Source organism: Balaenoptera ricei, chromosome 2, assembly GCF_028023285.1.
Source record: "Balaenoptera ricei isolate mBalRic1 chromosome 2, mBalRic1.hap2, whole genome shotgun sequence".
Lineage (NCBI taxonomy): Eukaryota > Metazoa > Chordata > Mammalia > Artiodactyla > Balaenopteridae > Balaenoptera > Balaenoptera ricei.
This window is the reverse complement of record NC_082640.1, coordinates 157,120,601-157,145,917: the sequence shown is the minus strand read 5'-3', so window position 1 is coordinate 157,145,917 and position 25,317 is coordinate 157,120,601. Positions and strand designations below refer to the sequence as shown.

The 25,317-nt window shown below is 35.1% G+C and overlaps 1 protein-coding gene across 6 annotated transcripts in view; it reads right to left on the bottom strand.

Annotated features, from left to right (window-relative positions):
• Positions 1-25,317, bottom strand: part of PCNX1 (pecanex 1) — a 164,544-nt gene that overhangs the window by 84,900 nt on the left and 54,327 nt on the right. For 3 of the 6 annotated variants that reach the window (XM_059914533.1, XM_059914535.1, XM_059914538.1), the window contains 3 exons: positions 16,739-18,445; positions 6,650-6,782; positions 939-1,123 (listed from right to left, as the gene is read on the bottom strand). In XM_059914533.1, the coding sequence (XP_059770516.1) occupies positions 939-1,123; positions 6,650-6,782; positions 16,739-18,445 (2,025 nt within the window). The remainder of the gene's footprint in view (positions 1-938; positions 1,124-6,649; positions 6,783-16,738; positions 18,446-25,317) is intronic. The other 3 variants (XM_059914536.1, XM_059914537.1, XM_059914534.1) reach the window with 2 other exon arrangements.

Sequence of the window (25,317 nt, the reverse complement as noted above, 5' to 3'; positions counted from 1 at the left end):
GTCAATAAATAGCATATGAAATTTTATTATACCTATTTTGGGCACCCTATACCATACATCCTTCTAGTAAAAGCATCAACTAAATTATCTTCTTTATAAGTGAAAGACAATAACATGGAGAAACAAAATCACAGTAAGCAAATACAATACTTTGAAATGTGTATTTCTGAATAACAAGATTTTCTTCTTCATTATATTTACTTAAATTGCTATTAATCTGCATTTTGAGCACGAGAAAGCTGAACTGGACAGAGAAATAGAAAACAAACCAGTATAAAATACTGTCTCTTTAAGGCATTCCTGAGGCTTTAAACTATACCACCTCTCTGAGAATTAACTATTTAATAACTTACATTTCTACTTTTAGATGTATTAACAGGAAAAAGAAAAAACTTTATAAAGTTATTTGATAGTGGTATAGAGCCATGATGTCCTCAGAATACTGCATTTAGAATTATAGTAAGTCCTACTTCAGATGATAGACATTGAAGTAAAATATAGAATACTTAAAAGAAAGATTATACAGTAATAGGCCATTAGAAAGTACTTTTGCCTTTCCTGCAGCAGAGAATTCAGAGAAATTAAGGTTCAATCAAAATAATTTTTTAAAACTCAACATTTCACCACATGGTACAAATGCCAAGAAATAATAAAACTGCCCAAATCGTTATAAGAGGACAGTAAAGCATGAACATTTATTAATACTTTACCATTAATAACGGACATGCTCGAAAGAAAATGTAGAGTAAGAGTTGAAAGAAACAGAAAAGGGAAAAGCAAATGTCAAATTTTCCTTATACACAGGGCAAATCCTAAAAAAAGTGTTCTTATGCATAGTTCCAAAATGAAGCTATCTCAGGAAAGAAGTGTAATCATTGTTACCCATTATCTGCCACATCAAAGTTTTATGTCACCAAGATTATATAAGGCCTGCGTACCAAGTTCATCGTGCAAACTGCTGCCGCCTACAGCAGATGCATTGTCATGTGATGCTTCTAAGTGGACACTCCCATTTCTCACCAGCAAGGAGGCACTAGCACTGAGCACTGCAGCCTGGGAAGGGGGGCGGGACTGGACTTTGACCTGGGCTGTGGACTGCTGGTCTTGCTGACCATCTTGAAGGCTAGGAAAAAACATGGATTGGGGAGACATTACAGGGAAGAAAAGAGAAAACAATAGCTAGAAGTCAATATAGAAAACTAATTAAAAAAAAAAAAAAAAGATTTCAATGTAACCTAAGAAAGAGCCAACAAACTGTAAAATATGCAGATCATACTGCCGGCTTAAAATTTCTGGTCTTTAGAAATCTGATTCATGGTGATGAACACAAAAAATTCAATGTATACGTAAAGCAACCAATCTGTGACACCTTTCCACCTCAAGTCAACAAAGTTCTAGTATAAGGAAAAAAGTAGCAAAGAAGAGTCACAAGTACACTAAATATATGTAGGCTGTAGCTGGTCCCTCATAGAAAAAACCTATTTTTTAGTTCAATATGCATTTTTATAAATAACCTTGATATAATTATTCTAGAATTGTTCTTTCAATTTCATATTCTGGCATCTCAAATTCACAATAAGACAAAATTTCTATGCACTTGAAAACCAAAGAATCTTTATCAAATGCAACCAAGATGACAATTTTGAATCAAAAGAAAATCACAAACTAGTGAAGAAAACCAGAATAAAAAACACTGACTCAATCAAGTGAAATAAAAATGACTGCTGAGATGCTAGAAGAAATATAATTCATATATAAAGTGTTTTTTCTATCAAAAGCCTACATAGTTCTGAAATAAGGCCACAGGCTTTATATACAGGTGTTAGTTAACAATAATTATGTTCCCTTAGTGAATTCTGTTCTTATCTTTTCCAACTCATACCAAAGTTTCATTACAAGAACCCATCGTTTTAGAAAACCGTAAAAATAATTTGGAAACCAGTAATTTCTCAAGGGATATTATAGTCTTTTCTGAATTTTACAAAAATTTAAAAATACTTAGTATTTTGTGATTATAAACGTTGTTAAAATTATCTAAATTATCTAAAAATTAGATAAAATTAAGAAACTATATTATATTCTTAACTCATTTTATATGTTTATATGTATTTTAAAACACTATGAATTTTAATTTTCTTAGTATAACACTCAAATTTAAACTGATGAAACTCATGAAAACACTGACTATAATTATTATATGTCATTCTCTACATGATGTTCAATGCAACTCTGCACTATTATTAAAATTATTAGACCTTTTAGGAATTAAAACAAGTATGCTACTTAGAATGGCCTTATTCGGTAACTTTATCATTTTCATGAGTATCAACTTCTCTCTAATCCTTTGAATTAAACGCAGAGATTTCTCTGATGTCTATAAAACAAGACTAATCCTGCTGCGGACTGGGAAGAGAGCTGTAATTTGAGGTAGAGTTGAGCCTTGAACAACACGGGGGTTAGGGAGCCAACTCTCCAGAGTTGAAAGTCCACATATAACTTATAGTGCCCCTCCTTACCCACGGTTCAGCATCCAAAGATTCAACCAATTACGGATCATGTCATCCTACAGTATTTATTATCGAAAAAAACCCACATGTAATTGGACCCACACAGTTCAAACCCATGTTGTTTAAGGGTCAACTGTAACCATGAAATAAGACTAAGTAAAAAATACTTCATATATTGCTTAAAGCTGTGGTTATGGTAACAGAACACACTCTGGAACTATACTGTCTACTATGGTAGCCACACATGACTAAAGTAACTAAAATGTTAGTTCCTCATTCATGCTAACCATATTTCAAGTGCTCAAGAGCCACGTAACACAGCTAGTGGCTACCATGGCTACCACAGCTACCAGAGTGGGCAGAAGCTAGTAGTTAGTGTCTTCTATACTGGACAGTACAGATTATAAAATATTTCCACCACCACAGAAAGTTCTGTTAATCACCACTACCTGAAACATTAATTTTTTTTCAGGCTTCTTTTAGAGCCAATAAAAAGTACATAATCTAAATAGAGCACAGGAATGTATGCAACATATAAAAAAAAATAAGTCTGCAAAACACTGACTTAATGCTTACCGGCACTAACTTTTTAAGTCATAACTATAAATAGTAAGTCTGTCCTTGGAAGCCATCTAAAGTTATCCATAAACCTTACCAAAATGACCCAATTTCACAAGGGAGAAAATTTTGAGTAGCTCAAGTACTATGATCCTTCAGATTCAGAAGACAAAATTTTATAATATATGTATATATATACTCAACAAATTTTTCCATCAATTTTTTCACTTAAAATTCATAAACAAAGGTGCTATATGGCAGTTAGATGTATTCTAATGTGAACATATTGAGAAGACACTAATCTTCAACATATCCATATATAAAAGGTTTTCAAAATATTAGGCAATGCATGAAAATCAACTCCAGAATAAAGAAACAAAGAAAATTAGCCAAAATCTATGCAGTTGTAAATGTCAAGTTTCTGAACATCAAAAGCTAGACAAAAAATATTTATGTCCCTTGAATTCCTGTTTTCAAGAATCCTTCAACAAGAAAAAAGCGTATTATTTTTGCACAAATTGCTAGGAAAACTATTCCTGGAGGGTGGTACTTCACCTTAAGCTAACTAATAATTGACAAAAATTAATCTTTTTTACAATACCAATTATATATCAAAACTATCAGTTTCAGAAAAGGTAGCAACTATTTCACAACACAGAAAAGGTAGAAATTTAGGTTTCTAAACTATTGGCTATCAGTAGCATCACTGACATGCAGTCTCACTAATTAATTAACTCTTCTAATTTAAATGATAAAAAAATATAGTTGGTCTTGGTCTTTCCTTCCTCTGTACCACTTACTTAATATTTGACACATTCTGCCTTACGCTGTTAGTTATCTTTGTATGTATCTCCCCAAGTAAACAATAAACTCTAAGAGTATGATCACATTATTGCTATGAATCTCCAGATTCCAGAGAACACTCAGAAGAGTATCTTGAACACAGTACACAAGCAACAAATATTTGGTGGATTCCTTCCTGAGTACCACAAAATGATATGAATTTCTAATTATGGACTCAGTTACTACTATGACCTTATTTGATTACAAGTCTTTCAATCTTATATTTAAAAAAAAATCTAAGAATACAGTAAAGCTTCTTTCCCTTCCCCCAAATGCACTGATGATTTATTTTCATTCCAGTCCATTAACTAGAGTTCTAAAGATATCACATTTAGGCTGATAAATATAGAACTAACTCTTAATATTAGTATTATAGAATTTTTAAATATTCATTTTTGTTTTTATCTCTAGTAACTGGGAAGAATTAATAAGGGCCTACAAGGTTAACTTAATGAACAAAAAAACTTTAAAAAGTAATTCTGAAATAGGATATTCTAACAAGCATAAAAAATACATGCAAATTCTCTTTGTGAGGAAATTGATGATTCACCCCCAATCCTTGGAGACATATACTTTACAAAGTTGCTTTTTAGACTGTCGATTACTTACATTATTCATTAAACTTTAAAATACGTTAATAGATTTTACTGATATTTATAGAGTAATTATAATTAAAGTATTATCATACCTATTCCATTTCTTTTTGACAAGTTTTCCAAGTTTTGCATAACCACGCTATCCTATATTTATTTAAAGATGAGATTATTATTATGTAACTCACATTGAGAATTAATACCACTATTACTTTACCTGAATATTTTTGCAATTAAAAGAGATGGTTTTATTCAATTGGTGTTTCTCCTAATTCCTCACAGCTAAATTTTATCTTATTTCATTCATAATGAAGTCAGCCTCTTTAAGATACATGCAATCTTTGTACTGGAAATATCATGGAACCTTAACAAAATCTACATGCTGACTGATTACCGGAAGACTACTTTCCAAAAATCCTAATGTGAGCCCTATACAAATAAAGGGCTCACAGTATATCCTCATTTGAATGGTGATGTATTTAAAACCTTAGAAAAACATGGAGAAATCCTATGTGGTTGGCTGGAGTTAGAACAGTTCTTTAATATTCCACCAGGCAGAGAAAAAAACCGAATTTGTCTACATTTGTTTAGTGCGTGAGATCCAAAGAATGAAAGGATTTTTAAAGACTAAAAAGAGAAGGTTAAAAAAGATTAAGAAATATCAACATGGAGTGAGAAGGTAAGCAAAGAATATGTCTATGGCAAGTATTATTCAAGGGGGAAAAAAAGAGGTTAGAAAACACAAAATAGGAAAAGTAAAATGAAATGGTGAGCACCTTCTGCAGGCTGGGACTACAGCCCAAATCCACCAGCAAAAAAAAGTTACCTCAGGGAGCAAAGGAAATAGAAGAGGAGGGCTCACAAAAAGTAAAGGCACTCAGAAAAGATTTCTAGACCAAATGTTTCTTTTCAATGGTTGCTTTCCCATTTTTATATTTTAAATATTGGTTTAACTAATCCACACTGCATTATAAATTAGGTATTACTGCAGGATTAATTAGGAACATGATCTATGAAAGATGAAGTTCCTGATTGTAATGTAAAACTCAGAAAAGCAATCAAGTCTTAAATCCCAAGGGGAATATAAAATAAAGCAGTAATTTAAAGATATAAGGATTTTGCTACTTTCATGAACAAGATTTTAACAAGGGAAGGGATTTATCTCTTCAAACCTACCATGCATTCAACAGCAGTTATTTCACCAAATTTTCTTCCTTTTGAATTTCAAAATGTAGTAAAATAATTTGGGTAATGATGCTTTTGGACACAAGAGATTAATAAGAGCATACGGTATAACAACATACGCACTGCTTAAGCAAGCACATATATTTTCGTCCATATTTGTATTCTTTAAATAAAGCATAAATCTTTTGAATAGGTTTTTTAATATTTCTAATTCAAGCCATAGGCTCATTAGCTTTGACATAATTGAGAATAAAAAAGCTTAAGAATTTCAATAAAAAATTACTCCCAAGATTATAAATAGATGCTTTCCTAATTAGGAATATTGGAAAGATAATTTTTTTTTGTTCAGCATACTATAGAGGTTGAGAAATTCACCATAAATGTACATACAAATATATATATCTGTATATACATATCTCCAACTGACCATAAGTTACCAACAATTAAATATTCTAGTTCCGTGTCATTTACTAGGTCCTGGTGATTAATTTTCAGGCAATGCAAAATAAAATATATCATATTTTAGTGAAATAAAATAATCAAACTGGTTTATCAAGCTGACGTCAACAAGCTCACCACTCAGTCCATATTTGTTCATATTGAACACTGTTCAAGGTGTTCGGGAAAGATACTGCATTAATATTACTAATTTGGAGTAAGAAAAGAAATGAAAAGCTGACTTAAGGCCTCTATTTACATTTTTATAACTGTCCTAAAATAATATTTGTGATTTAAAATTGGCTAAACCAATCTGATCATTTTGTTTAAATAATGCAATATAAGACATGCATAATGCAATAAGCTCACAGTCACATGCAGAGAAAGCCTAAGGAAGCTAACAGTGTAAGAGAGAAACTGGAAGAAAAAGAAAGCTATTTAATAAATGCTTTCTTGAGACTGACAGAACAAGTTAGAGGTCTGTTACATGCATGCTAAGCTTGGTGGAATTTTAAAATACCATACCTTAGGGGTGATCCGATGAGCAATGTAGGAGGGGTAGGGTTACTCCCTGCATTGTGCCGGCGCCGTACTGCCTGGCGCCTAAATGTGCTGCGTTCACGGCGAAATGACACTGCCTCCTCGCTGGCCTGTGCTGCTGCATCAAGACAGACTTAGGTCAAACAGGAGCCTAGGTCAGAGGTGTAAACAGCAGCTGAGCCTGTCCTCCCCAGATATGACAGATAACAGTGAACCTATGAAAACCTTTTGGCTCAGTTAGTCAAGTTCCCTTTACTTTGAGGGTGGGAAGTCAGGGACTACACACATTCCTTTTTGTTAAAGATAACTTTCTTTAAAACTAACGTTTCTGATCTGTTATCTGGCCTCACCGTCTTCTCTTCAACCTCAATTTTCTATTTTAAGATCTCTGTTGTTTTAAATCTTTTTCTAAAAGTCTTGTTTATTTAGTCCCATATTCCTCTACTAGCCCTTTAAGTCAGCCTTAAAAGTACTGTATGTCAGTTCCAACCAATGGTAAAGGGGCATTAACTTCTTCCTTTCATGAAGACAGTAAAAGCAACAATGATAGTACTTGTGATGACGAGGAGTCAGGCAGTGAGTTTATCTCACACTACCCTGTGCCACAGTTTTGGCAGCATTAAGTGAAACTGCTGCCTGCTCTGCAACACAACTAGCTTTTTAAATGCTCAATTAGGTAGCATGTGTATATGTTAACTGCAGAGTAGTTTGCTGCCATCGAACTTTATTCAACTCCACGCCCTCACACTGGTCCCCTCAACACTAGGAAGCAAATGTCAGCAAAATATCACCAAAAAAATTAGAAACCCATAGCTTAATCCAAAAGCAATAAAGTACAAACTAAAACCAAAGATATAACAATGAGAAAATCAAAAATCAAAATCATGGAGAAATCCTATGTGGGTGGCAAAAACTATGGCTTAATAGAATTACATAAAATTTTATAAAATCATGACTGATTTGGGTTTCTAACACAAAATGCAAAATGATGTTTATCCATTTGAATCTAAAACAATTGTTTCCTATAGTGATCTAAATATTTTAAGAATCATTTTGATTTTGAGAAAGGATATTTTGATACTAAATATGAATAAAGACAAAACAACTTAGCCCAGATGACATTTTTTTTTACAACAAATGAAAATTTCTTTCTTTTTAGCAAGTATGAAATGGATTACAAAATCAACAATGTTGTATTTGGACTTCAGTTCTCTGACAAGCGTTCTTGACATTTTGAAGGCGTTACTAATTCTCATCATTATTCTGCTTAGCAACAGCCATTTCCATCAATTTAAATATTGATTTTAATAAAGTATTCTTTTAAATGTTTATACTTTTATCCCTTCCCCAGGCTGCCCCAGTGAATGTTCTTTGTGCAATTAATCCATTATAATTAGGAATATATGGATTACCTCCAGAAGACATGGACTTCTCTATCTTTAGGCAATGTTTTCTTTTATTAAAGGGATGACAAGCACAGAATTGTTTCACCCACTTGGCAAGATTCTGCCAGTAAGAAGTGTAAGTCACAAATAATGGGTCAACAATTTACATTCCTTCTTTCTTTTTCTGCTCACGCACTCCAGTGACATTCTAAAGTTAGACAACTAAATCAGAATTAGGCTCTGGGGCTTTGAATCCAAACCAAACTTGACTCCCGGAGCTAATACTTCTTTTCTTTTCTTTTACCAGTTTTATTGTCATATAATGAAAATTCCTTTAATGTGAAAAGGCTGTTACTTGTGATGTAAAAGCTCATGTATACAAAAATTATATATGACCTGTGAGAACAAATAATGCTGATTAAATATGATTATTTAGAACTGTGCTGTCCAACATGGTAACCACTAGCCATATGTGGCTATTTAAACTTAAATTAATGAAAATTAAAAGTTCAGTTTACCAGATTCATGACCCACATTTCAAGCGCTCAACAGCTGCATGTGGCCAGATACAGACACTTCCATCACCACAGAAAGCTGTATCGTACGGTGCTGATTTAGAGAGTCAAGGATGCCCGTTTGTCACTGTAACCTACAGAGCATATTGTGTGCTTTGCCTATTCCTGACAACCAAGACCTCAACAAAGGAAACAGTAACCAGCACTGTCACTAAGAAGAAAACATAATATTGGCATGGCAGTCACTGGATGAAGGATAAAACAAAGCAAACAAGCCACTTGAAAGAAGAAATGAGAAATTAGATGAGTGACTCGTATACCTGTTAATGGTTCTCAGACGTCAGTAAGGTTAATTTGGGTTATGAAATTTTAAGTCACTATTTTAAACCTCAATTCAAGACTTATTTTTGAAATTATATTGAAGATTTCTATTCTTTTGTTGTAATAAACTATTGCTCAATTTACAGGTCAATTCACTTCTTTTAAGAAACTTTCAAACATTCTTTCTAGTTTTAGATATGTTGTTTCAACCAAAATAACAGAGTAAATTTACCCAGCTATAATTTATAGAGAATAATTTAATCCATAAAATGTACTAAAATTATTCAGAAGGATTTGGAAAAAAGTAATAGATGATCACTGAATACTCAGAACAGGAAGAAGGGAAATAGGAAACAGCTTTCTTTACTATCTTCCTTCTACTGAGGACTTAATGGGGTTAATTTAAAATAAAAGCTAGTTATTCCGTAGTATTGGGACAAAAAAACAAAACTACAGTGTCCATTTGTAGTCAAAATGTTCTTTGGCTTCTCCAGAAGGCACTTTTTTTTTTTGCTAGTAACATACCACTTACATTTTGTTATCTGCAAAATAATTATTAACACTATTTTCTTAATAAAATAGTTTTAGAAACATATCAAAAGTTTAGACGTCCATAGAACAACATATTAAAGTGGAGTTATGATTACTGCCCATGTTATCCTCTGTAATATTCAGGGTATAAATAACCAATGATAAAAGAATATTCAATGTTTACTAGAGTCATCCCTTTAACAGTAGCTAGGATCACACATTCGGCTGAAAACACTGTGCTATTATTTATGGTCACACAAATAAGATTAAACCATGCCCCCCCTGGGAAGGTGCTACTTATATAAAACATTTCCATTTAGAACAGGTTCCAGTGGGGGTCCAGTTCTATTAGAGCCGAGGGGGAAAAAGTGTCTAAAGCTTAAAAATAATTTGCTGTAAGCATGCTCAGTCACATAAGTTATAGCCTTACTTGATGAAAATTCACTTCCACAATCCAACCACAAAAAACTCTTTTTGAATCCTTTAACTTTATAAGAGAAAGAAAACAACAACAACAAAATCTTTTAACTAGGGAAACAGAGAGGAGAGAGAAAACACTTTAAAACCTGGTTTTGAAGTTGATATTGCTTAAAACTCAGTATCCCCTGGCAAAGAATAAAATTAACTAGTATAATAATAAGAGTATAAAATGCAAACAGTAAAAATTTAGCACTCTAGGTACAACTAAATTTTATGCATGTGTAGGTAAAGGAGAAAAAAATCACAAACATTCAAGTGATTCAAAAACCATGAACGGCAAGACAGATATAAAGCACTTTCAAGGACATATATTTAGACAAATGTGAATTTTTAAAAAAATTATAAGAGTCTTGGCTTTCTAATTATTTCTTTGTGTTAAAAAGACTTCAAGAGACTGAATTACAATCATAAGTTTAAGAGAGAACTTCAGATAATTTACCTCTATTTCTGGAGTAGTGATACAATCATTCAATTAAGTTTAAACATTCTCATGCACAAGGCACAGATATCCAAAGATGTTTTAGACAGCTGTGGTCTGATCTATTCCTAAAGACCACAGAGAAAACAAAATACACACCTCCTGCCTAAGGAGTTATTTCCCATTTATCTCAACGAGTTAAGGAAAATTCTACACATTCTATAGTGAATTATTTTAATGCACTATTTTTCTTTAATATGGGGGTATTAAAACAATAGACTTCGTTTGTTTTAGTCTGTTAAAAAACAGGGAAAGCATTAAAGGCACTAATATACTTTCAGGATGACTGGGATGGCACAAAAGAGCACAATTTGGTGAGGCAGGAGGTGAGGGTTGTTCATATTGTATCTCAAAAATTGGAAAGTTATGAGCAAAAATACATATAGAAAAAGACGTCACTTAAAAATGATGCGAATCATACAGCTCAGTGAAAGGATTCATATGTAATAAGCTGCTTTCTAGTTGTTACATGCTGCTATGGCTGGCCTCTTGTGATAGCTCAATGGCTAGTAAATGAATTGATAAAAATTTAGACAGAAGACACTGCTCAAGAAAGGTGTTGTTTTCAGCAGGGAGTGTCTATTGTAGGAAAAAAGGAGTAAATTTGGGAAGATCACGAAAATAAAAATGTGTGTTTTGGTACCACAGAAGCAAGCTGTTTAAGCAAACACTTTAAGGAAAAAAGATGAAAGTATGAAACAAATATATACACATTTCAGAAAATTAAAATATATATGTAAACATTCTGAAATACACTGAAATATTCTTCAAGGTAAAAATTATTTTACTTAAGAATTAAGTTACTATATGAAGAAATGAACATTGAAATGATTTTGCAAAAAAAATTTTAAAGGAAATATTTTAGTCTAGGCATGAAATCCATTTTATCTAAACATCTTCTCCCTTTCTTACTTTCCATGTCAGTCAAGAACGATGCTAACATCAGCATGCAAAGATTTTGTTCTAATATAGAAACAAATGCTTTATAAGCATCATTTTCTGGGAGGCCAAAGAACAAGAATCTGCACAATTTCTAAGCATTCATTCTGAATTAAAATAATTTCCATCTATGAAAACATTTTAAAGGTCTACTCTATTTTTTGACACATTAACCAACAAACAGTAGCAAACAACAACAAAATTATTTGCTGTATCTTGAGTTAGAGGATTTGCATATCTTTATTGATACTCTCCATAATCCCAGGCAGTCAAACAAATACACTTGGGTAGACAAAGTTAAATGATACTCTGGAGTCATTTCGCAACAGTTCCTAAAAGATATAGTTTAAGGATTACTTACTTTCATAGGTGGTTCCTAATCTTTTTGAATCCTTTGCAAATGGTCTGATAGACCCTCTCTCCTGGAAAACTGCACTCAGAAACAGTTTTGAATATATTTTCAGGAGATTCACATAATAAGGGATCATTAGTGAAGAATATATATTTGAAGTGACATATTTGAAAAGGAAAACTTCCTTACAAATGGCATCAGTGTCTTAGTTTTCATAATAAACCTAAAAAGCACTTGACACATGGAAGCTTGTTAGAGTCTGATCATTAACTGTGAGACATGCTTTAACAGTTATTATTACTGTTTCACAATTGAGGAAATTGAGACACAGGTTTAACAGCTTGCCAGACTATCTAGTTAGTAATTAGAGGTGGTATTAAAATGTAACTGTTTGATTCCTTATACAGAACTTTACTGCTGCTAGAAAGAATGGGCTGGTCTTGGGAATTGGATACACAAACCCTTATTTGCCTCATCAATAAAATACCTCTTTTCTTGACACTGCTTTAAGAGAAGATAATTTTTTCAAGTAACTGAAGCATCCAAACCTGTTTACTACATCTAATGAGCATTCTTCTATGTGGTTTTATATGTCCAAGCTTTCTTCTCAGTATAGACTAAATATAATACAATCTTTCCTTAATCACATATATTTATTAGTGCGTTATACTGTAATACAGCATTAAGTTATGATACTATGATGTCCTTGAACAAATTAAGATAGTTTGCCCTGCATTTAATGACTCCCTACCACTGTGTTTTTGGCACTGGTGTGTATGGTTATTCCAGCTTCCGTAGAATTAGCAGTGCGTTTCTTCTGCTGTCATTATTTTTATCCTCTACAAGCACCCCTCCCTTTCTACTAATTTTCTTCTTCTCACTTACTATGTTGACTGGGAAATCAGAAAATTAAATTTCTTAGAATTTAGAGTCCCTCTATTCAGTAAAATAAAACAGCTTTAATCCACATATTCTTGTCTGTTCAGTGGTCTTTGTCTTTTTTTTTCAGTGATATTTGGGATCAAATTTATATGTATGGTACAAACCCTCATAAACTGTTTATCAAGAAGATTTGGCTTTTCTTTAAGTAAAGTGATATTCCCTTAAAAAAAGACTATCTTTGGTTCCCAACACAAAAATATTATAATAGGATCCTATTTCATGCTTATAAAATAGTGACCCAAGTATTAGATTTAAAATAATTTTCTCAAACAGGAAAACAGAGGTTGAGAAATTCAGAAAAAAATACAAAGAATAACAGAATGAATATAAACCTTCCTATTCTGGTTGCTCTTTATAGTCTGTTGAATCAGGCAATATATAAGTTTAAGTTACCCAAAAGAAAACAGGATAATTTTCTATCATATATAACTTGTCTGTACTTTTTATTCCTAAAATACTAGTCATAAGTTATTAAAGATATGCTTTATGGGCTTCCCTGGTGGCGCAGTGGTTGAGAATCTGCCTGCCAATGCAGGGGACACGGGTTTGAGCCCTGGTCTGGGAAGATCCCACATGCCGCGGAGCAACTAGGCCCGTGAGCCACAACTACTGAGCCTGCGCGTCTGGAGCTTGTGCTCCGCAACAAGAGAGGCCGCGATAGTGAGAGGCCCGCGCACCGCGATGAAGAGTGGCCCCCACTTGCCGCAACTAGAGAAAGCCCTCGCACAGAAACAAAGACCCAACACAGCCATAAATAAATAAATTAATTAAATAAATAAACCCAAAGTTAAAAAAAAAAAAGATATGCTTTATAATTATAAAAGAAAAATTAAATGCAAAAACAAGAGATCATCAATAGAAAATGTCTTAGCCTGAACATAAAACTTTTTTCCTGCCTAAGCAATCACAGAACATTATTGATGAAATCCAATTTTAACCAAAGTACTAGATTAACGGTGAGACATCCTATGAAAACAATCATTTGCTATGTGACTGAGTATCAAAAGAAAAGTTATATGACATATTGCTGCCAAGGTAAGATTAAAATCCATATTACTAGATTAGATGTTAATAAAAATATTTTTCTTTTTGGTATTATGTAAGAAATTAGGAATTCAGATTATTTATTTTTACTATTATTGAGTTTCACAATGGCACCATGAGAGTATCTTTAATGTATTTCTATATCTAATCATTTTCTTCAACTTTAAGGACAGGATACGTATGAGTAGCGTAACAGACTGGCCTGTGAAAGAGAAACATCAGCACTATTAAGCTGTTACTATGTGCCAGGCACTGTTGTAAGCATTTTACATCTATTAACTCCTTTAGTCCTCATAAAAACCCTATAGGATGGGCAAAGCTGGGGCGAAGTGAGAGTAGCATTGACATACATACACTACCGAATGTAAAACAGATAGCTAGTGGGAAGCAGCAGCATAGCACAGGGAGATTGGCTCGGTGCTTTGCGACCACCTAGATGGTTGGATAGGGAGGGTGGGAGGGAAGCTCAAGAGGGAGGGGACATGGGGACACGTGTATGCATGTGGCTGATTCGCTTTGTTGTGCAACAGAAACTAACATGGTATCGTGAAGCAATTATACTCCAATAAAGATCTATTAAAAACAAAAAACAAAAAACAAACCCCTATGGGATAGACACTATTATCATCTCCATTTTAAGATGAGGAAGCCAAGGCTTAAGAAGGTAAGCAGCTTTCCCAGAGTCACGACTACAATGAGCCCATATACTAACAAGGATGTATGACTCCACGTCACTGTATTAGGTACCTGCTATTTTAGAATATTTAATTTTAGTACTTTAAAGTACACTTCCTTAGTTCCATCCTTCCACAGGACCAACACCCATTCAGCTTAAAGATAAGACAAAAAGAAATCATCGGAGAGTTCATTAACACATCCAAATTCATTAGGATAAAATCTACTTATGGTTTATGTATAGCCATGTGAATGGTCAAGCAGTATCCTCTGTTGTGCTGACACATTTCAGGAGTAGAGTATGTAAAGCAGAATAGATAGCCAAGAAAAATTTCTCCTAATTATCAAAGAGAAGTAACAATCTAATAAATTTTACAAAGTATGGGAGTCTATATAATTTTTAAATAATGAAAACCAAAATATATCCTCTCCCACTACCACCAATCATCCAAAAAGCCCAAATAAGACCCGAATAAAATGTCATGAAAACCAACTAAATATAAATCCAATACGTTTAAGCAGTTTAGTTTTGCTCTTATTTTTATTCTAAACACACTGAAGCTCAAATAAAAATAGCCCCGACAATGCCTTCCTTTGGCAAAAAATGTTTTTTCACAGCCCATAGATGATTACATTTATTCCACTAAAGTGCGTGGAAATTTTTAGTTCATTATTTGTTTCTTATTAACAGTCGATGATTTGGTTTTTTTAAAAAAAAATAAGAACACAAACAAATGAAAAGCTGGAATCTGGAAAAATGAGGGCTCATCTTAGTCAAAGATCAGCACTGAGAAGCAAATAAGACCTCCATATAACTTTTCCTAAAAAACAGAACACCCCACATCCCTATGAAAAGGAAATGGCATTTCAAATACAAAGACATAAGATTTACTATAGCTCTTACACATATTTTAGTATTTACATTTCAACAATATTTACAACAGCAATATTTTTCTATCATTGCATATTCACTCTTAAAATTTATTTTAATGACTTTAATAAAAATTAAGCTATAATTTAAAACCCAATGGTTTCTTGCATATTGTGAACATATCTGATATGATTTGTGTGAGAAATCACTAAAAGCATTTCAGACCTTTTATAAAAAACAGAATGATACCCACATCAAAGACTTGAGGGAATTTAATTACTATACTGTCACCAAATGATTACAACTTCAGATATAATTAGTTCTCAATATTCAGGTCTGACAGACTAGTTTCTTCCTTAGGTACTAAAGATCATTTTTCTACATTCCCATTAGAAATTAATCTTTGTTAGAAACTATACCAAAAGAAGAGAATGTTTACCACTTTATGGACTTTTAAAACACTGTGGGTGAAATTAGAATTCTTTGAGAGAAAAAGCTTGTTCCTTGTTTCAGAATGTTTGTGCAAACAAAAAACTCAGCTTAACCTTTCATAAAAGACTGAACATTACTACACCAACAGACTATAAACTTTAAAACTAAAGATATAAGCTTTATTAAAGGATATGAGGCGGAGGATAAAAAAGCCACGTGCTAGCTAGCAACACATGACTTCATTCTTCTGATTCTAGTCAAGAATGAGATTCCATAATAACCAAACAGAGTAAGCAAACTATTCTGGGCAGAAAGAAATACCAAGAAACAACTCTGAAATAAACAAAATGGCCAATACACACTGACAATATAAAATCACCTATCAAATTTTGCACAATTCCTCATAAACCTGAAACAAATAAGCTATTACTTTAATCAAAACACCATCACTGTTATCATAGGGAGCACTATATATCCACTAATGGACAATAAATGTCAATATAAACTATAAACGCTGATTAATAAATTTAATGTGAAGTTACAGAAAAAAAATAAAATGTTTTTAATGCCTAAAACTTGAGTAAGCAAGAAATAAAACCAAAGAGACAGACAAAAAAAAGAGCCACAAGTTTTCAAAGTACATAGTCAGAGCTAAAGTAATATTTGGACAAATCTTATATAACAGGTTGAGTGACCTAATTCTGAAAGTTCAGTAGCACACATTGTATAAGAGAGAACTAAAAATGGTTTGGCGCCCTAATAAAATTCTACATTTTGTTGTTGCTGTGGCTGTACGAAGGAGGAAGGGGACCAATTTTTTGTTACTCCTGGTAAAACATTAACAGGTGGCAAATGGCTTAGAAAAGGTGAATGCCATCAAGAACAAACTGACATACTCAAATAATACAACCAAAAAAACATTTTCTTGGTGTTCACACCGAAACCTTTTCTAAGATAACCATCTCCCTCTTCATGGAAAGAAAGTTTATTTTAACAACATAGTGGAAGAGGGGCTATTAACACGAAATACACTCTAAATTGGTACTCCAATCAATAGCACCAAAAATTACAGTGACTCCTGGGTAAATCTCTTCCTGCAATTCACTTACCTCCACTGACTGCGTCTTGCTCTTCACCTTCAGGAAATGCAACCTGGCTTGGCAAGCTATTCCTAGATCGAGTGACTGTCTCTAACTGGGAAGCCCGTCCCAATAAAGATAGCTCATCTAGCACCTCTCCCTCTTTGGCCTCGAGATCTGATTTTGAAGTGGTTAAGGGTTCTATGCTTTCGGGTGCCATCAGCCTAGTGGAGTCATTCAAACACGCTACTGTGCCGCTGTCCAGGCTCAACACTCGGGCCCGAGTCTTGGCACTATTTGTGCTGGAAGTCCGCCGTGCTGTCCGCTTCTTGCCAGTTCCTTCAGGGCCCAGATGGGCTTTGTGTGCGTGCTCAGAGTCGGTGCCCCTCTCCTTAGGGGCGTGTTTGGTCTTTAGGGTGCTGTATCTGCCCTCGGGAGACTGACATGAATGAGAAGTGGTGCTAGAAGAGCTGTCACTGCCGAACTGGTGAGCAGACTGAACGCTTGACGCTCTGCTCAAGTCACTTTGGTCACTGGAGTCCTCATCGTGACAGAATATAGCACTATGTGGCTTGGTAGCAGAAATACCTCGAAAGGACACGTAGTCCCTGTGCCGACTTGAATCAAAACTGCTAGCCCGTTTTTTCCCTGTCCGTCTCCTGCCTGACTTATGCGCAGAGGCTGTCCGGTGGATTAAGCTGGAGGATTTAGGTCGTACATCCCCTTCCTTTTGCTTTCCACCAACATCTTTACCAACTTTTGAATCCACTGAAACAGCTGACTTATCGCTCTCCTCCTCTTTGTTTTCAGCAGTTTTCCCAAGTGGTGTGTCCCCCTGTGAAGTAAATTCATTTGCATGGGGGTTTTTATTGGCTTCCTCAGATGCCGAGGTGCTGAGACCTTTCTGATTGTGCATATCATCAGCGTTATTAGAATCCTTGGCTTCTTGAACCCCACTATTCGTACTCACTTCCAAGGCAGTTTTCTCACTGCTAGTCCTTTTGTCACTGGCACAGCTACTCTTGTCCTCTGGCTCAGCGCAGCACTCTTTCTTCTGAGCGCTGTTCTTTCCCACTTGGGGAGACCCCTCGTGCTCTGACAAGATGCTCTCTATGTGCGTGGAGCTGGTCTGCTCGCTTTTGTAGCTGCTGGCGGTGCTGTGAGTGTCCCGGTCCGTACCACTGCAGTAGCTCTCTGTCGAGCCACTACTGCGCGTGCTCAGACTCCGCAAGCTGTCCATGCTTTTGTCTGCTTTCAAGGGTTTGCTCTTCCCACTTTTGGTAGGTGGCTGAGAATTACTGTTTTTCAGCTCACCAACAAGCTGAAATTGCCCAGATAAACAAGAATTTTCCACCAAGGATTCTTTGGATCCAGAATGAGGCTTGGAAGATTCTAACTCACTAACAGGATCTAACCCACGTCTTTGCTGATACAGAGGGAAGTCATTCAGTGAAGTGTCTGGAAAAGCCACAGCAGAGCTAGAAGTCCGTGGTACACCTCGCGGCCGGTGATCTTTCCTGTAAGAGTGTGAATGTAAGGGGACAAGAGATGCTACTTCTGTGTCACAGGCACTGGACAGAGACTGCTCGATGTGGTGGTGGTGGCTGTGACTTGGCAGGCTCACTTTGTCACTGAAGTCTCTCGGTAAGTCCTGTCCACATGAGGATAAGGACGGCTGAATGGAGATGAAGGAATCATTGGAGACCAGACGGAAGAGCTTCCGATCAGTTGCCAAATCTGTTTCAAACATATATTTGGAAATGTTAACACAAATCTACGATCTGTTTTTCTACTGTTTAACAATGGAAAGAATTCACAGTGCACCATAAAAGTATAGACAATTTCTCAAGTAGTTTACTGAATAACAGTTGGCCAGTCATTCCAAAGGGCTGGTTTTATTTCACAGCTATACAAAGAAAGCATTCTACTAATGGAATGAACTCAACTTCCAAATCTTCAACTGGCTTCAGAAAAAGTTCTATAGATTATTAACAATAAAATAAGAAGCAACGAAGGATTATACTTAAAATGAACCTGGATTTCTGTGCGAGTTCTGTCCTTAACTTACTAACTGGGTAACCTTGGGTTACCTTTCTAAGCCTCTGTTTCCTCATCTGTAAAATGTGATATCAACCTCACTTAGTACCATGGAATAACTGAGTTAATAACATAACATTGCTTAGCACAATGTATGGTAGCTATCATTATTTTACCTTGCAAAATTAAAAATCTTTAAAAAAAACTAATATAATTGCTTTACAAATCCACAAAAACCTAGAGTAATCAGAAACAAACAAAAAAACTCAAAAGGCTGACCAATGCACAGACAAGATATGATATAATGATATAAGATATGTTACTGTTCACAGTGGTTGAAAAAAATTAAAACAATAATTACACGGCAAAATACTACATTTTATCTTTCACCACAGATGCAACAATTACAAAATGCTTCATGAAAAAAATACATATCCCTGGGCTTCCCTGGTGGCACAGTGGTTGAGAATCTGCCTGCCAATGCAGGGGACATGGGTTCAAGCCCTGGTCTGGGAAGATCCCACATGCCGCGGAACAAGTGGGCCCGTGAGCCACAATTACTGAGCCTGCGCGTCTGGAGCCTGTGCTCCGCAACAAGAGAGGCCGCAATAGTGAGAGGCCTGCGCACCGCGATGAAGAGTGGCCCCCGCTTGCCGCAACTAGAGAAAGCCCTCGCACAGAAACGAAGACCCACCACAGCCATAAAATAAATAAATTAATTTAAAAAAAAAAAAACATATCCCCTCCTATATCCGTAAGACTATTCCTTTAATTCTCCATTTAGGGCAGTGATTAGTGACTTGAATTATCATATATACTATATATATAAATATAGATATAGATATAAATATAGATATAGATATAAATAAACTCATCTACCCACCTACCTACATAGTAATTTATCTTGAAATATAGCTTGAAAACCGAACTGCACAATAGCTGATTTTTTATATACCTTTTGACAGATAAGGATGGTTGAATCTGCTGTTAGTTCAATAAAATGAAATATTACTGTCTTATTTGTCATAACTAGATAGGAAAATACAATAACAGATTCTATAATAAGTTAGACTCTTCCCAGTAGTTACCTTAAATAACAAAAGCATACATTTTCCCCTAAGATTAATATAAAATAAAAATGAACTACTAGAAATATTATGTACTTTAAAAAATCTAAATGTAGATTAGATCTAAGTAATTAAAAACTTAGAGGTACCCTCTAGAATGTACCATACAAATTGTGATCTATAAATGACGTATTGGCTTTATCTTATGTTTTAAAGTCTTCAAGATAAGTGAAACCAATGTTCTTTTCATTTCTCCAAAACTGTGCCACTGTACTTGGGTTCTTATATTCTCTAAAAACCCAAATTTAAAAATTAGTACTGTATTTACTTTTCTGTAGTATTAATTTATAATGTTATTTCTAAAAACTCTCTACATCCCTAATAAGCAATTATGGGATGGTGTAATAGTCACATTTCAAGGATATGAATTTCATAAAACAAAAACTTAACTAAGTAAGTAGTTGAAAATCACCAATTCTAAAATACAAAAGACTTTTTAAAAAATACTAATGATCAAAACCAACTCCTTTCCAAGACATTAATAAAGCAGAAATTTAAGTTTTTCATTTTAAAAGACGCAGCCAAACTTGCTTTAATACATGTGTTTTTTTCAGTGTTGCTAAATAAATATACCATAATAAGTTTGACTTTGTCAGGAAGAACTTTAGGTGGTTTTAGGAAACTTCCAAGTAAACATGTCTTCTTAGACATTTTTCTTACTGGTAGCAATACCGTCAAAGACAGGCTCAAATTAACCCAGAGAGATACTATTTTTCATCTAATGAAACTTTTTTCCAGTGATAGCTACCAGTAGTGTTCAGGATAAGAAAAGCATCTCACATACTGCTCCTGGTGGTGCAAACTGGTGCAACCAACCTTCTGCAAAGCAATTTAGCGATGTTGCCAAAAGCCTTCAAAAATATACTTACCCTTTGATCAGTAATCTATTTCTAGAAATTTTTACTAAAGGATAAAAATCAGATATGTGAATAAGGTTTTAGAAAAGGGTTGTTCGTCTCAGGTTGTTATAAAACTCCTTAAAACACAAAACTATAAAAATGTCCAATAAAATTAGGTTGAATAAATTACATTGTCTAGTAATAACACCATGCAGGCACTACAAATGTTTTCAAAGATTATGTAATATGAGAAAATACTTAAAGTGAAAAAGATGGCACTATATAAAAAATATGACTCCAGTCTGTAAGAGTTAAAGAGAGTACTAAGGGTATATGTACATATGTTTGTAGGAATGTTAAAAGTAATATACCAAATTTAGCCATAAAAAGGAATGAAGTCCTGACACATGCTATAGCATGCAAAGTGAAAGAAGCCAGACACAAAAAGCCGCATATTACATAATTCCCTTTATATGAAATGTCCAAAACAGGCAAATGCATAGCGACAGAAAGTAGATTAGTGGTTGCCAGGGGCTGGTTGAAAGAGGAAATGGGGAGTATAATGGTTATGGGTTTCTTTTGGGGGTGATGAAAATGTTCTGGAATTGGATAGTGGTCATGGGTACCCAAATCTGTGAATATACTAAAAACCACTGAATTGTATATTTAAAAGGGTGAATTTTAGGATATATGAACTATATCACAATAAAAACTAAGGAAAAAAGCGATACACGAAAAAATATTAACAACAGTTATCTCAGTGGCAGAAGTGTAAATTATCTTCTTCCTCATATTTAACTGTATTTTCTAGAATTAACATACTACTTTTATAAACAAAAATCATATCTTCCTCCTCTCTTCTAGATCATCCCCATCAATTATAAAAAACAAGCCGTTATTTCTCTTACATTCTTACAAAATCCAAATCTCCTCCTTTGTCCTCACTTCCCCTGCAAGCTATCACCTTGTATCTCTGATCTCCTTTACAAAACTTCACCAAAAAGTAGTCTATGTTCACTGTTTTCAATTCATCTCCTCTGACACATATTCTAGTCCCACCCCATTAAGAAGCTTATTAAGGTCACCAACAACCTCTACGCTAAGTCCAATGGTCAAGTCTCAGTCTCATATGACTTGGCCTATCAGCAACATTTGACAAAGCTGATCACTGTACTCTCCTTGAAATGTGGGGATACACACCTCTACCTCACCAGTTGTTCCAATTCAGTCTCCTGGATTTATTAGACTGCAGTGGCTCAGAGCTCAACAGCTGGAACTCTTCATTCTTCTATCTATACCTTCTCTTTTGTAGGTCTCATCCAATTTTCTGGCCCCATAATAACTGAAGTTCAGAAATACGTGTAACTAGTTCCTCCATCTTCTACCCAGCCCCGGTACTATACAGGGACGGACTAGAGTTCTGATCTTGGGTAGGGAAGACATGAGTGAGGCTGGGGAGGGAAACTGTAGATAACCCCTTTTTAGAAAACGTAGAGGACACATCCCCATAACCTCAGTTTTCTCCCAATCATCCTGAATCATGTTGATAAAATGAGTGCCAACTAGTCAACTAACTGCTAAACTAACAACTAATTAAAGGTCACTGTCCTGTAAATCCAAACCAGCCAGAGAGCCAGAAGAGCCCCAGCTGATATTTAAGCCAGAATGAATGACAGCCACTAGGTGGTGCCTAACCGTAGCCAAGATCTACAGGGATTTGGCTCAGGGAGCCGGCCTGCCTCAGCTCCAGTCCAGCTAACCATGGAGGCTTCCCCTGTTAGTTCATGAACTTCATGTTAACCCAACCCCACATTTGACATAACTGAATTTTTATTTTTGATATTTATACACTGAAAGCTCCTAAATTTAAAACCCCAACCCAGATTTCTTACCCGAAATCCAGACCTATCTAATTATCTACCAATTACTGCTGCTTAGAAGTCTAACAGCAACTCATACTTGATATGCCCAAACTGAACTCCCTCTCTTGTCCTCCACTATGCTCTCCCCCACTCCTAAATCTGCTCCTTCTCAGTCTTCCCCCTTCCAGTTAATGGAGACTCCATCCTCCCCATTATTTAACCCCAAAATCTTAGAGTCATCTATGACTACTACTTCTCTCACACAGTATTTCCAAATCCATCCACATATCTCTCATTAACATCTGCCACACACAGTCAGACCACTTCTCACTACCCTGATCTGTGCCCTGATTATTGCAATAATCTGCTAACTGAGCTCCCTGCAACAGCCTTTGCCCCTTTTAATATATTCTCAACACAGGAGCCAGAACAACTGTTAAAACATAACACAGATGATGACACTTCTCTGCTCAAAACCCTACATAGCAGTTCATCATCTCCCTGGAAATTAAAAGCAAAATCTTCAAAATGGCTTACAAGACTGTAATTTGGCCTCTCACTTACTCTGTACCAGCCCCACTATTTCTCAAACCTGACAGGCATGTTCCTGCTTTAGGACTTTTGCCTGTGCTGCTACCTCTGCACGGAGGCCTCCTTCCTCCCAAATATCCCAAGAGCTCGCTCCTTCACCTCCTTCAGGTCTTTGCGCTTAGCGAGGTTTTCCCTCAACCATTCTATTTAAACTTAACGATGGCCAGAGCCCCCAGCATGCCCTATCCTCTGTCTCTATTACTACATCTATATTTGATTTATAATAGTATGTTTCCGTACTAGTAGTATGGAAGCCACAAGGATAGAAATTTTTGTCTGTTCACCCATTATTTCTAGTACTTAGACTGGTACCAGGCACATATGAGTACTCAATAATAATTGTTAAATGTGAAATACGTGTGAAAATGTTACATGATAAAAGCAAGTTATAAAACTATATAAAAGTAGTATAGCATAGTGATTAAAAGCAGGATTTAGAACTCGATTTGAACTACAGAACTGCCACTTTGCAGATGGGTGACTTTGGGCAAGTTTCTTATAACTTTGCTCTAAGCTATGATATGCTCATCTATAAAGTGAAAATAATAACCGTATTAACTTCAAATGCTTGTCGTGAAGATTAACTGGGTGAATGGATATAAAGTGCTTAGAAAAAGACCTAAACCAGGGTTTGATAAACTAAGGCCTGTAGAGCCAAAGAGGCCCTCTGCCTGTTTGTAAGTAAAGTTTTAGTGTAACACAGACATTCCCACCCATTTATATGTTGTTTACGGCCTCTTTCACTGTACAGTGGCAGAGCTGAGTGGCTGCAAGCGAGACCACGTGGTCAACAAAGCTTTACAGAGGAAGTGTGCTGACCCCCCACAGGGCAACAGTATGCACTCAGTGACTGTCAAACACCATTATCTATGTCAATATGTATCTGCCAGGGTAGATTTATAGGAATATAATTCCCAACCTGCTTGCACAAGGTACTTTCCAGAGGAAAATAAAGAGACCTATGACCCGTAATGGTAGTGGCACCAGCCCCTCTAAGATCACTATCCAGTTTCTGAGACACTAATGATTACATATTATAGAAAGGAATACTGTAATTCTCAAAGAGATTAATTCGCCTTTCCTTTTTATAAGAAAATGCCTTCCATACCATATAGTATGTTTAAAAGTATTTTTAAGGGGAGAGGGGTAGGTTGTGAGGGGCGGTCCACAGAAGCAAACAAACAGTGACGAGGTACTGTAATTCCAAAAAAGCAGCTACAGTGATAAACCTAGAATGCTAAGTACCAGGAAAAAAATATACTTGCAAGAAATAAACCTGGGTAAAACACTAAATTAATGGGAAAATGTCACAATTCAGTGATCTATTTGTAACTTCATAAATAAGTTTCATAATTCAGTACAGGAAATTTATCACCTTGCCTGCCTACCAAACATCACCCATAAGCTAATAAAAACAACAGGCTGGAAACAGGGAGACAGGTTTCTAATCCAATTTTGGCTCACTGATTATATAACCTGGGATAATCTCCACTTGAAATGGGTATGACATATCCATCCTTTCATGTCTGAAAATTAAAAACCAAACTTGAAAATGTGGCAGTTCTTAAAAAAAAAAAAAGGAACTCTATAAAAACCAAAATACTCATTTATAATGGAGTTGAATAAGGAGAAAAAAAAATACCACTTAAAACCAAAATTTCTATTAAAAATTAAAAATCTGCTACAGGAAGGCACCAAGCTGGAAGCAGACAGTTTCTCAGTTAAGTCCAACAGCAAGTTATTTCTCTGTGAAAACACACTGTTGTTTCTGCAGTTGGGCAACATATGCAGCAGTTGGCATTTAGACGTCATACTGAATGGAAAGGAACAGTTTTACATACTAGGTTATCACTAAGCTAAGCAAGATGCTCTGACCAATTAAAGGAATAGCAGAGTCTTATCTCCCATCTCACATTCATTCTGGGGCATATGCTCATAAAGTTTCCCTGTTTACTTGGCAGAACATGTGTAGCTGAATTCCAGAAAGCTGTAAGTACTTATAACACTGTGTTACTGTTATGCTAGCAAATCATTTTAATGTTTCTAAAAATACCATATTAAATTATTATAAGTTTCTGCCAAAATATGAGCAGCACATTCCACAAACTCACCCTGGTCACCATAATACATAAGGTCATCATCAAGTAAAATGT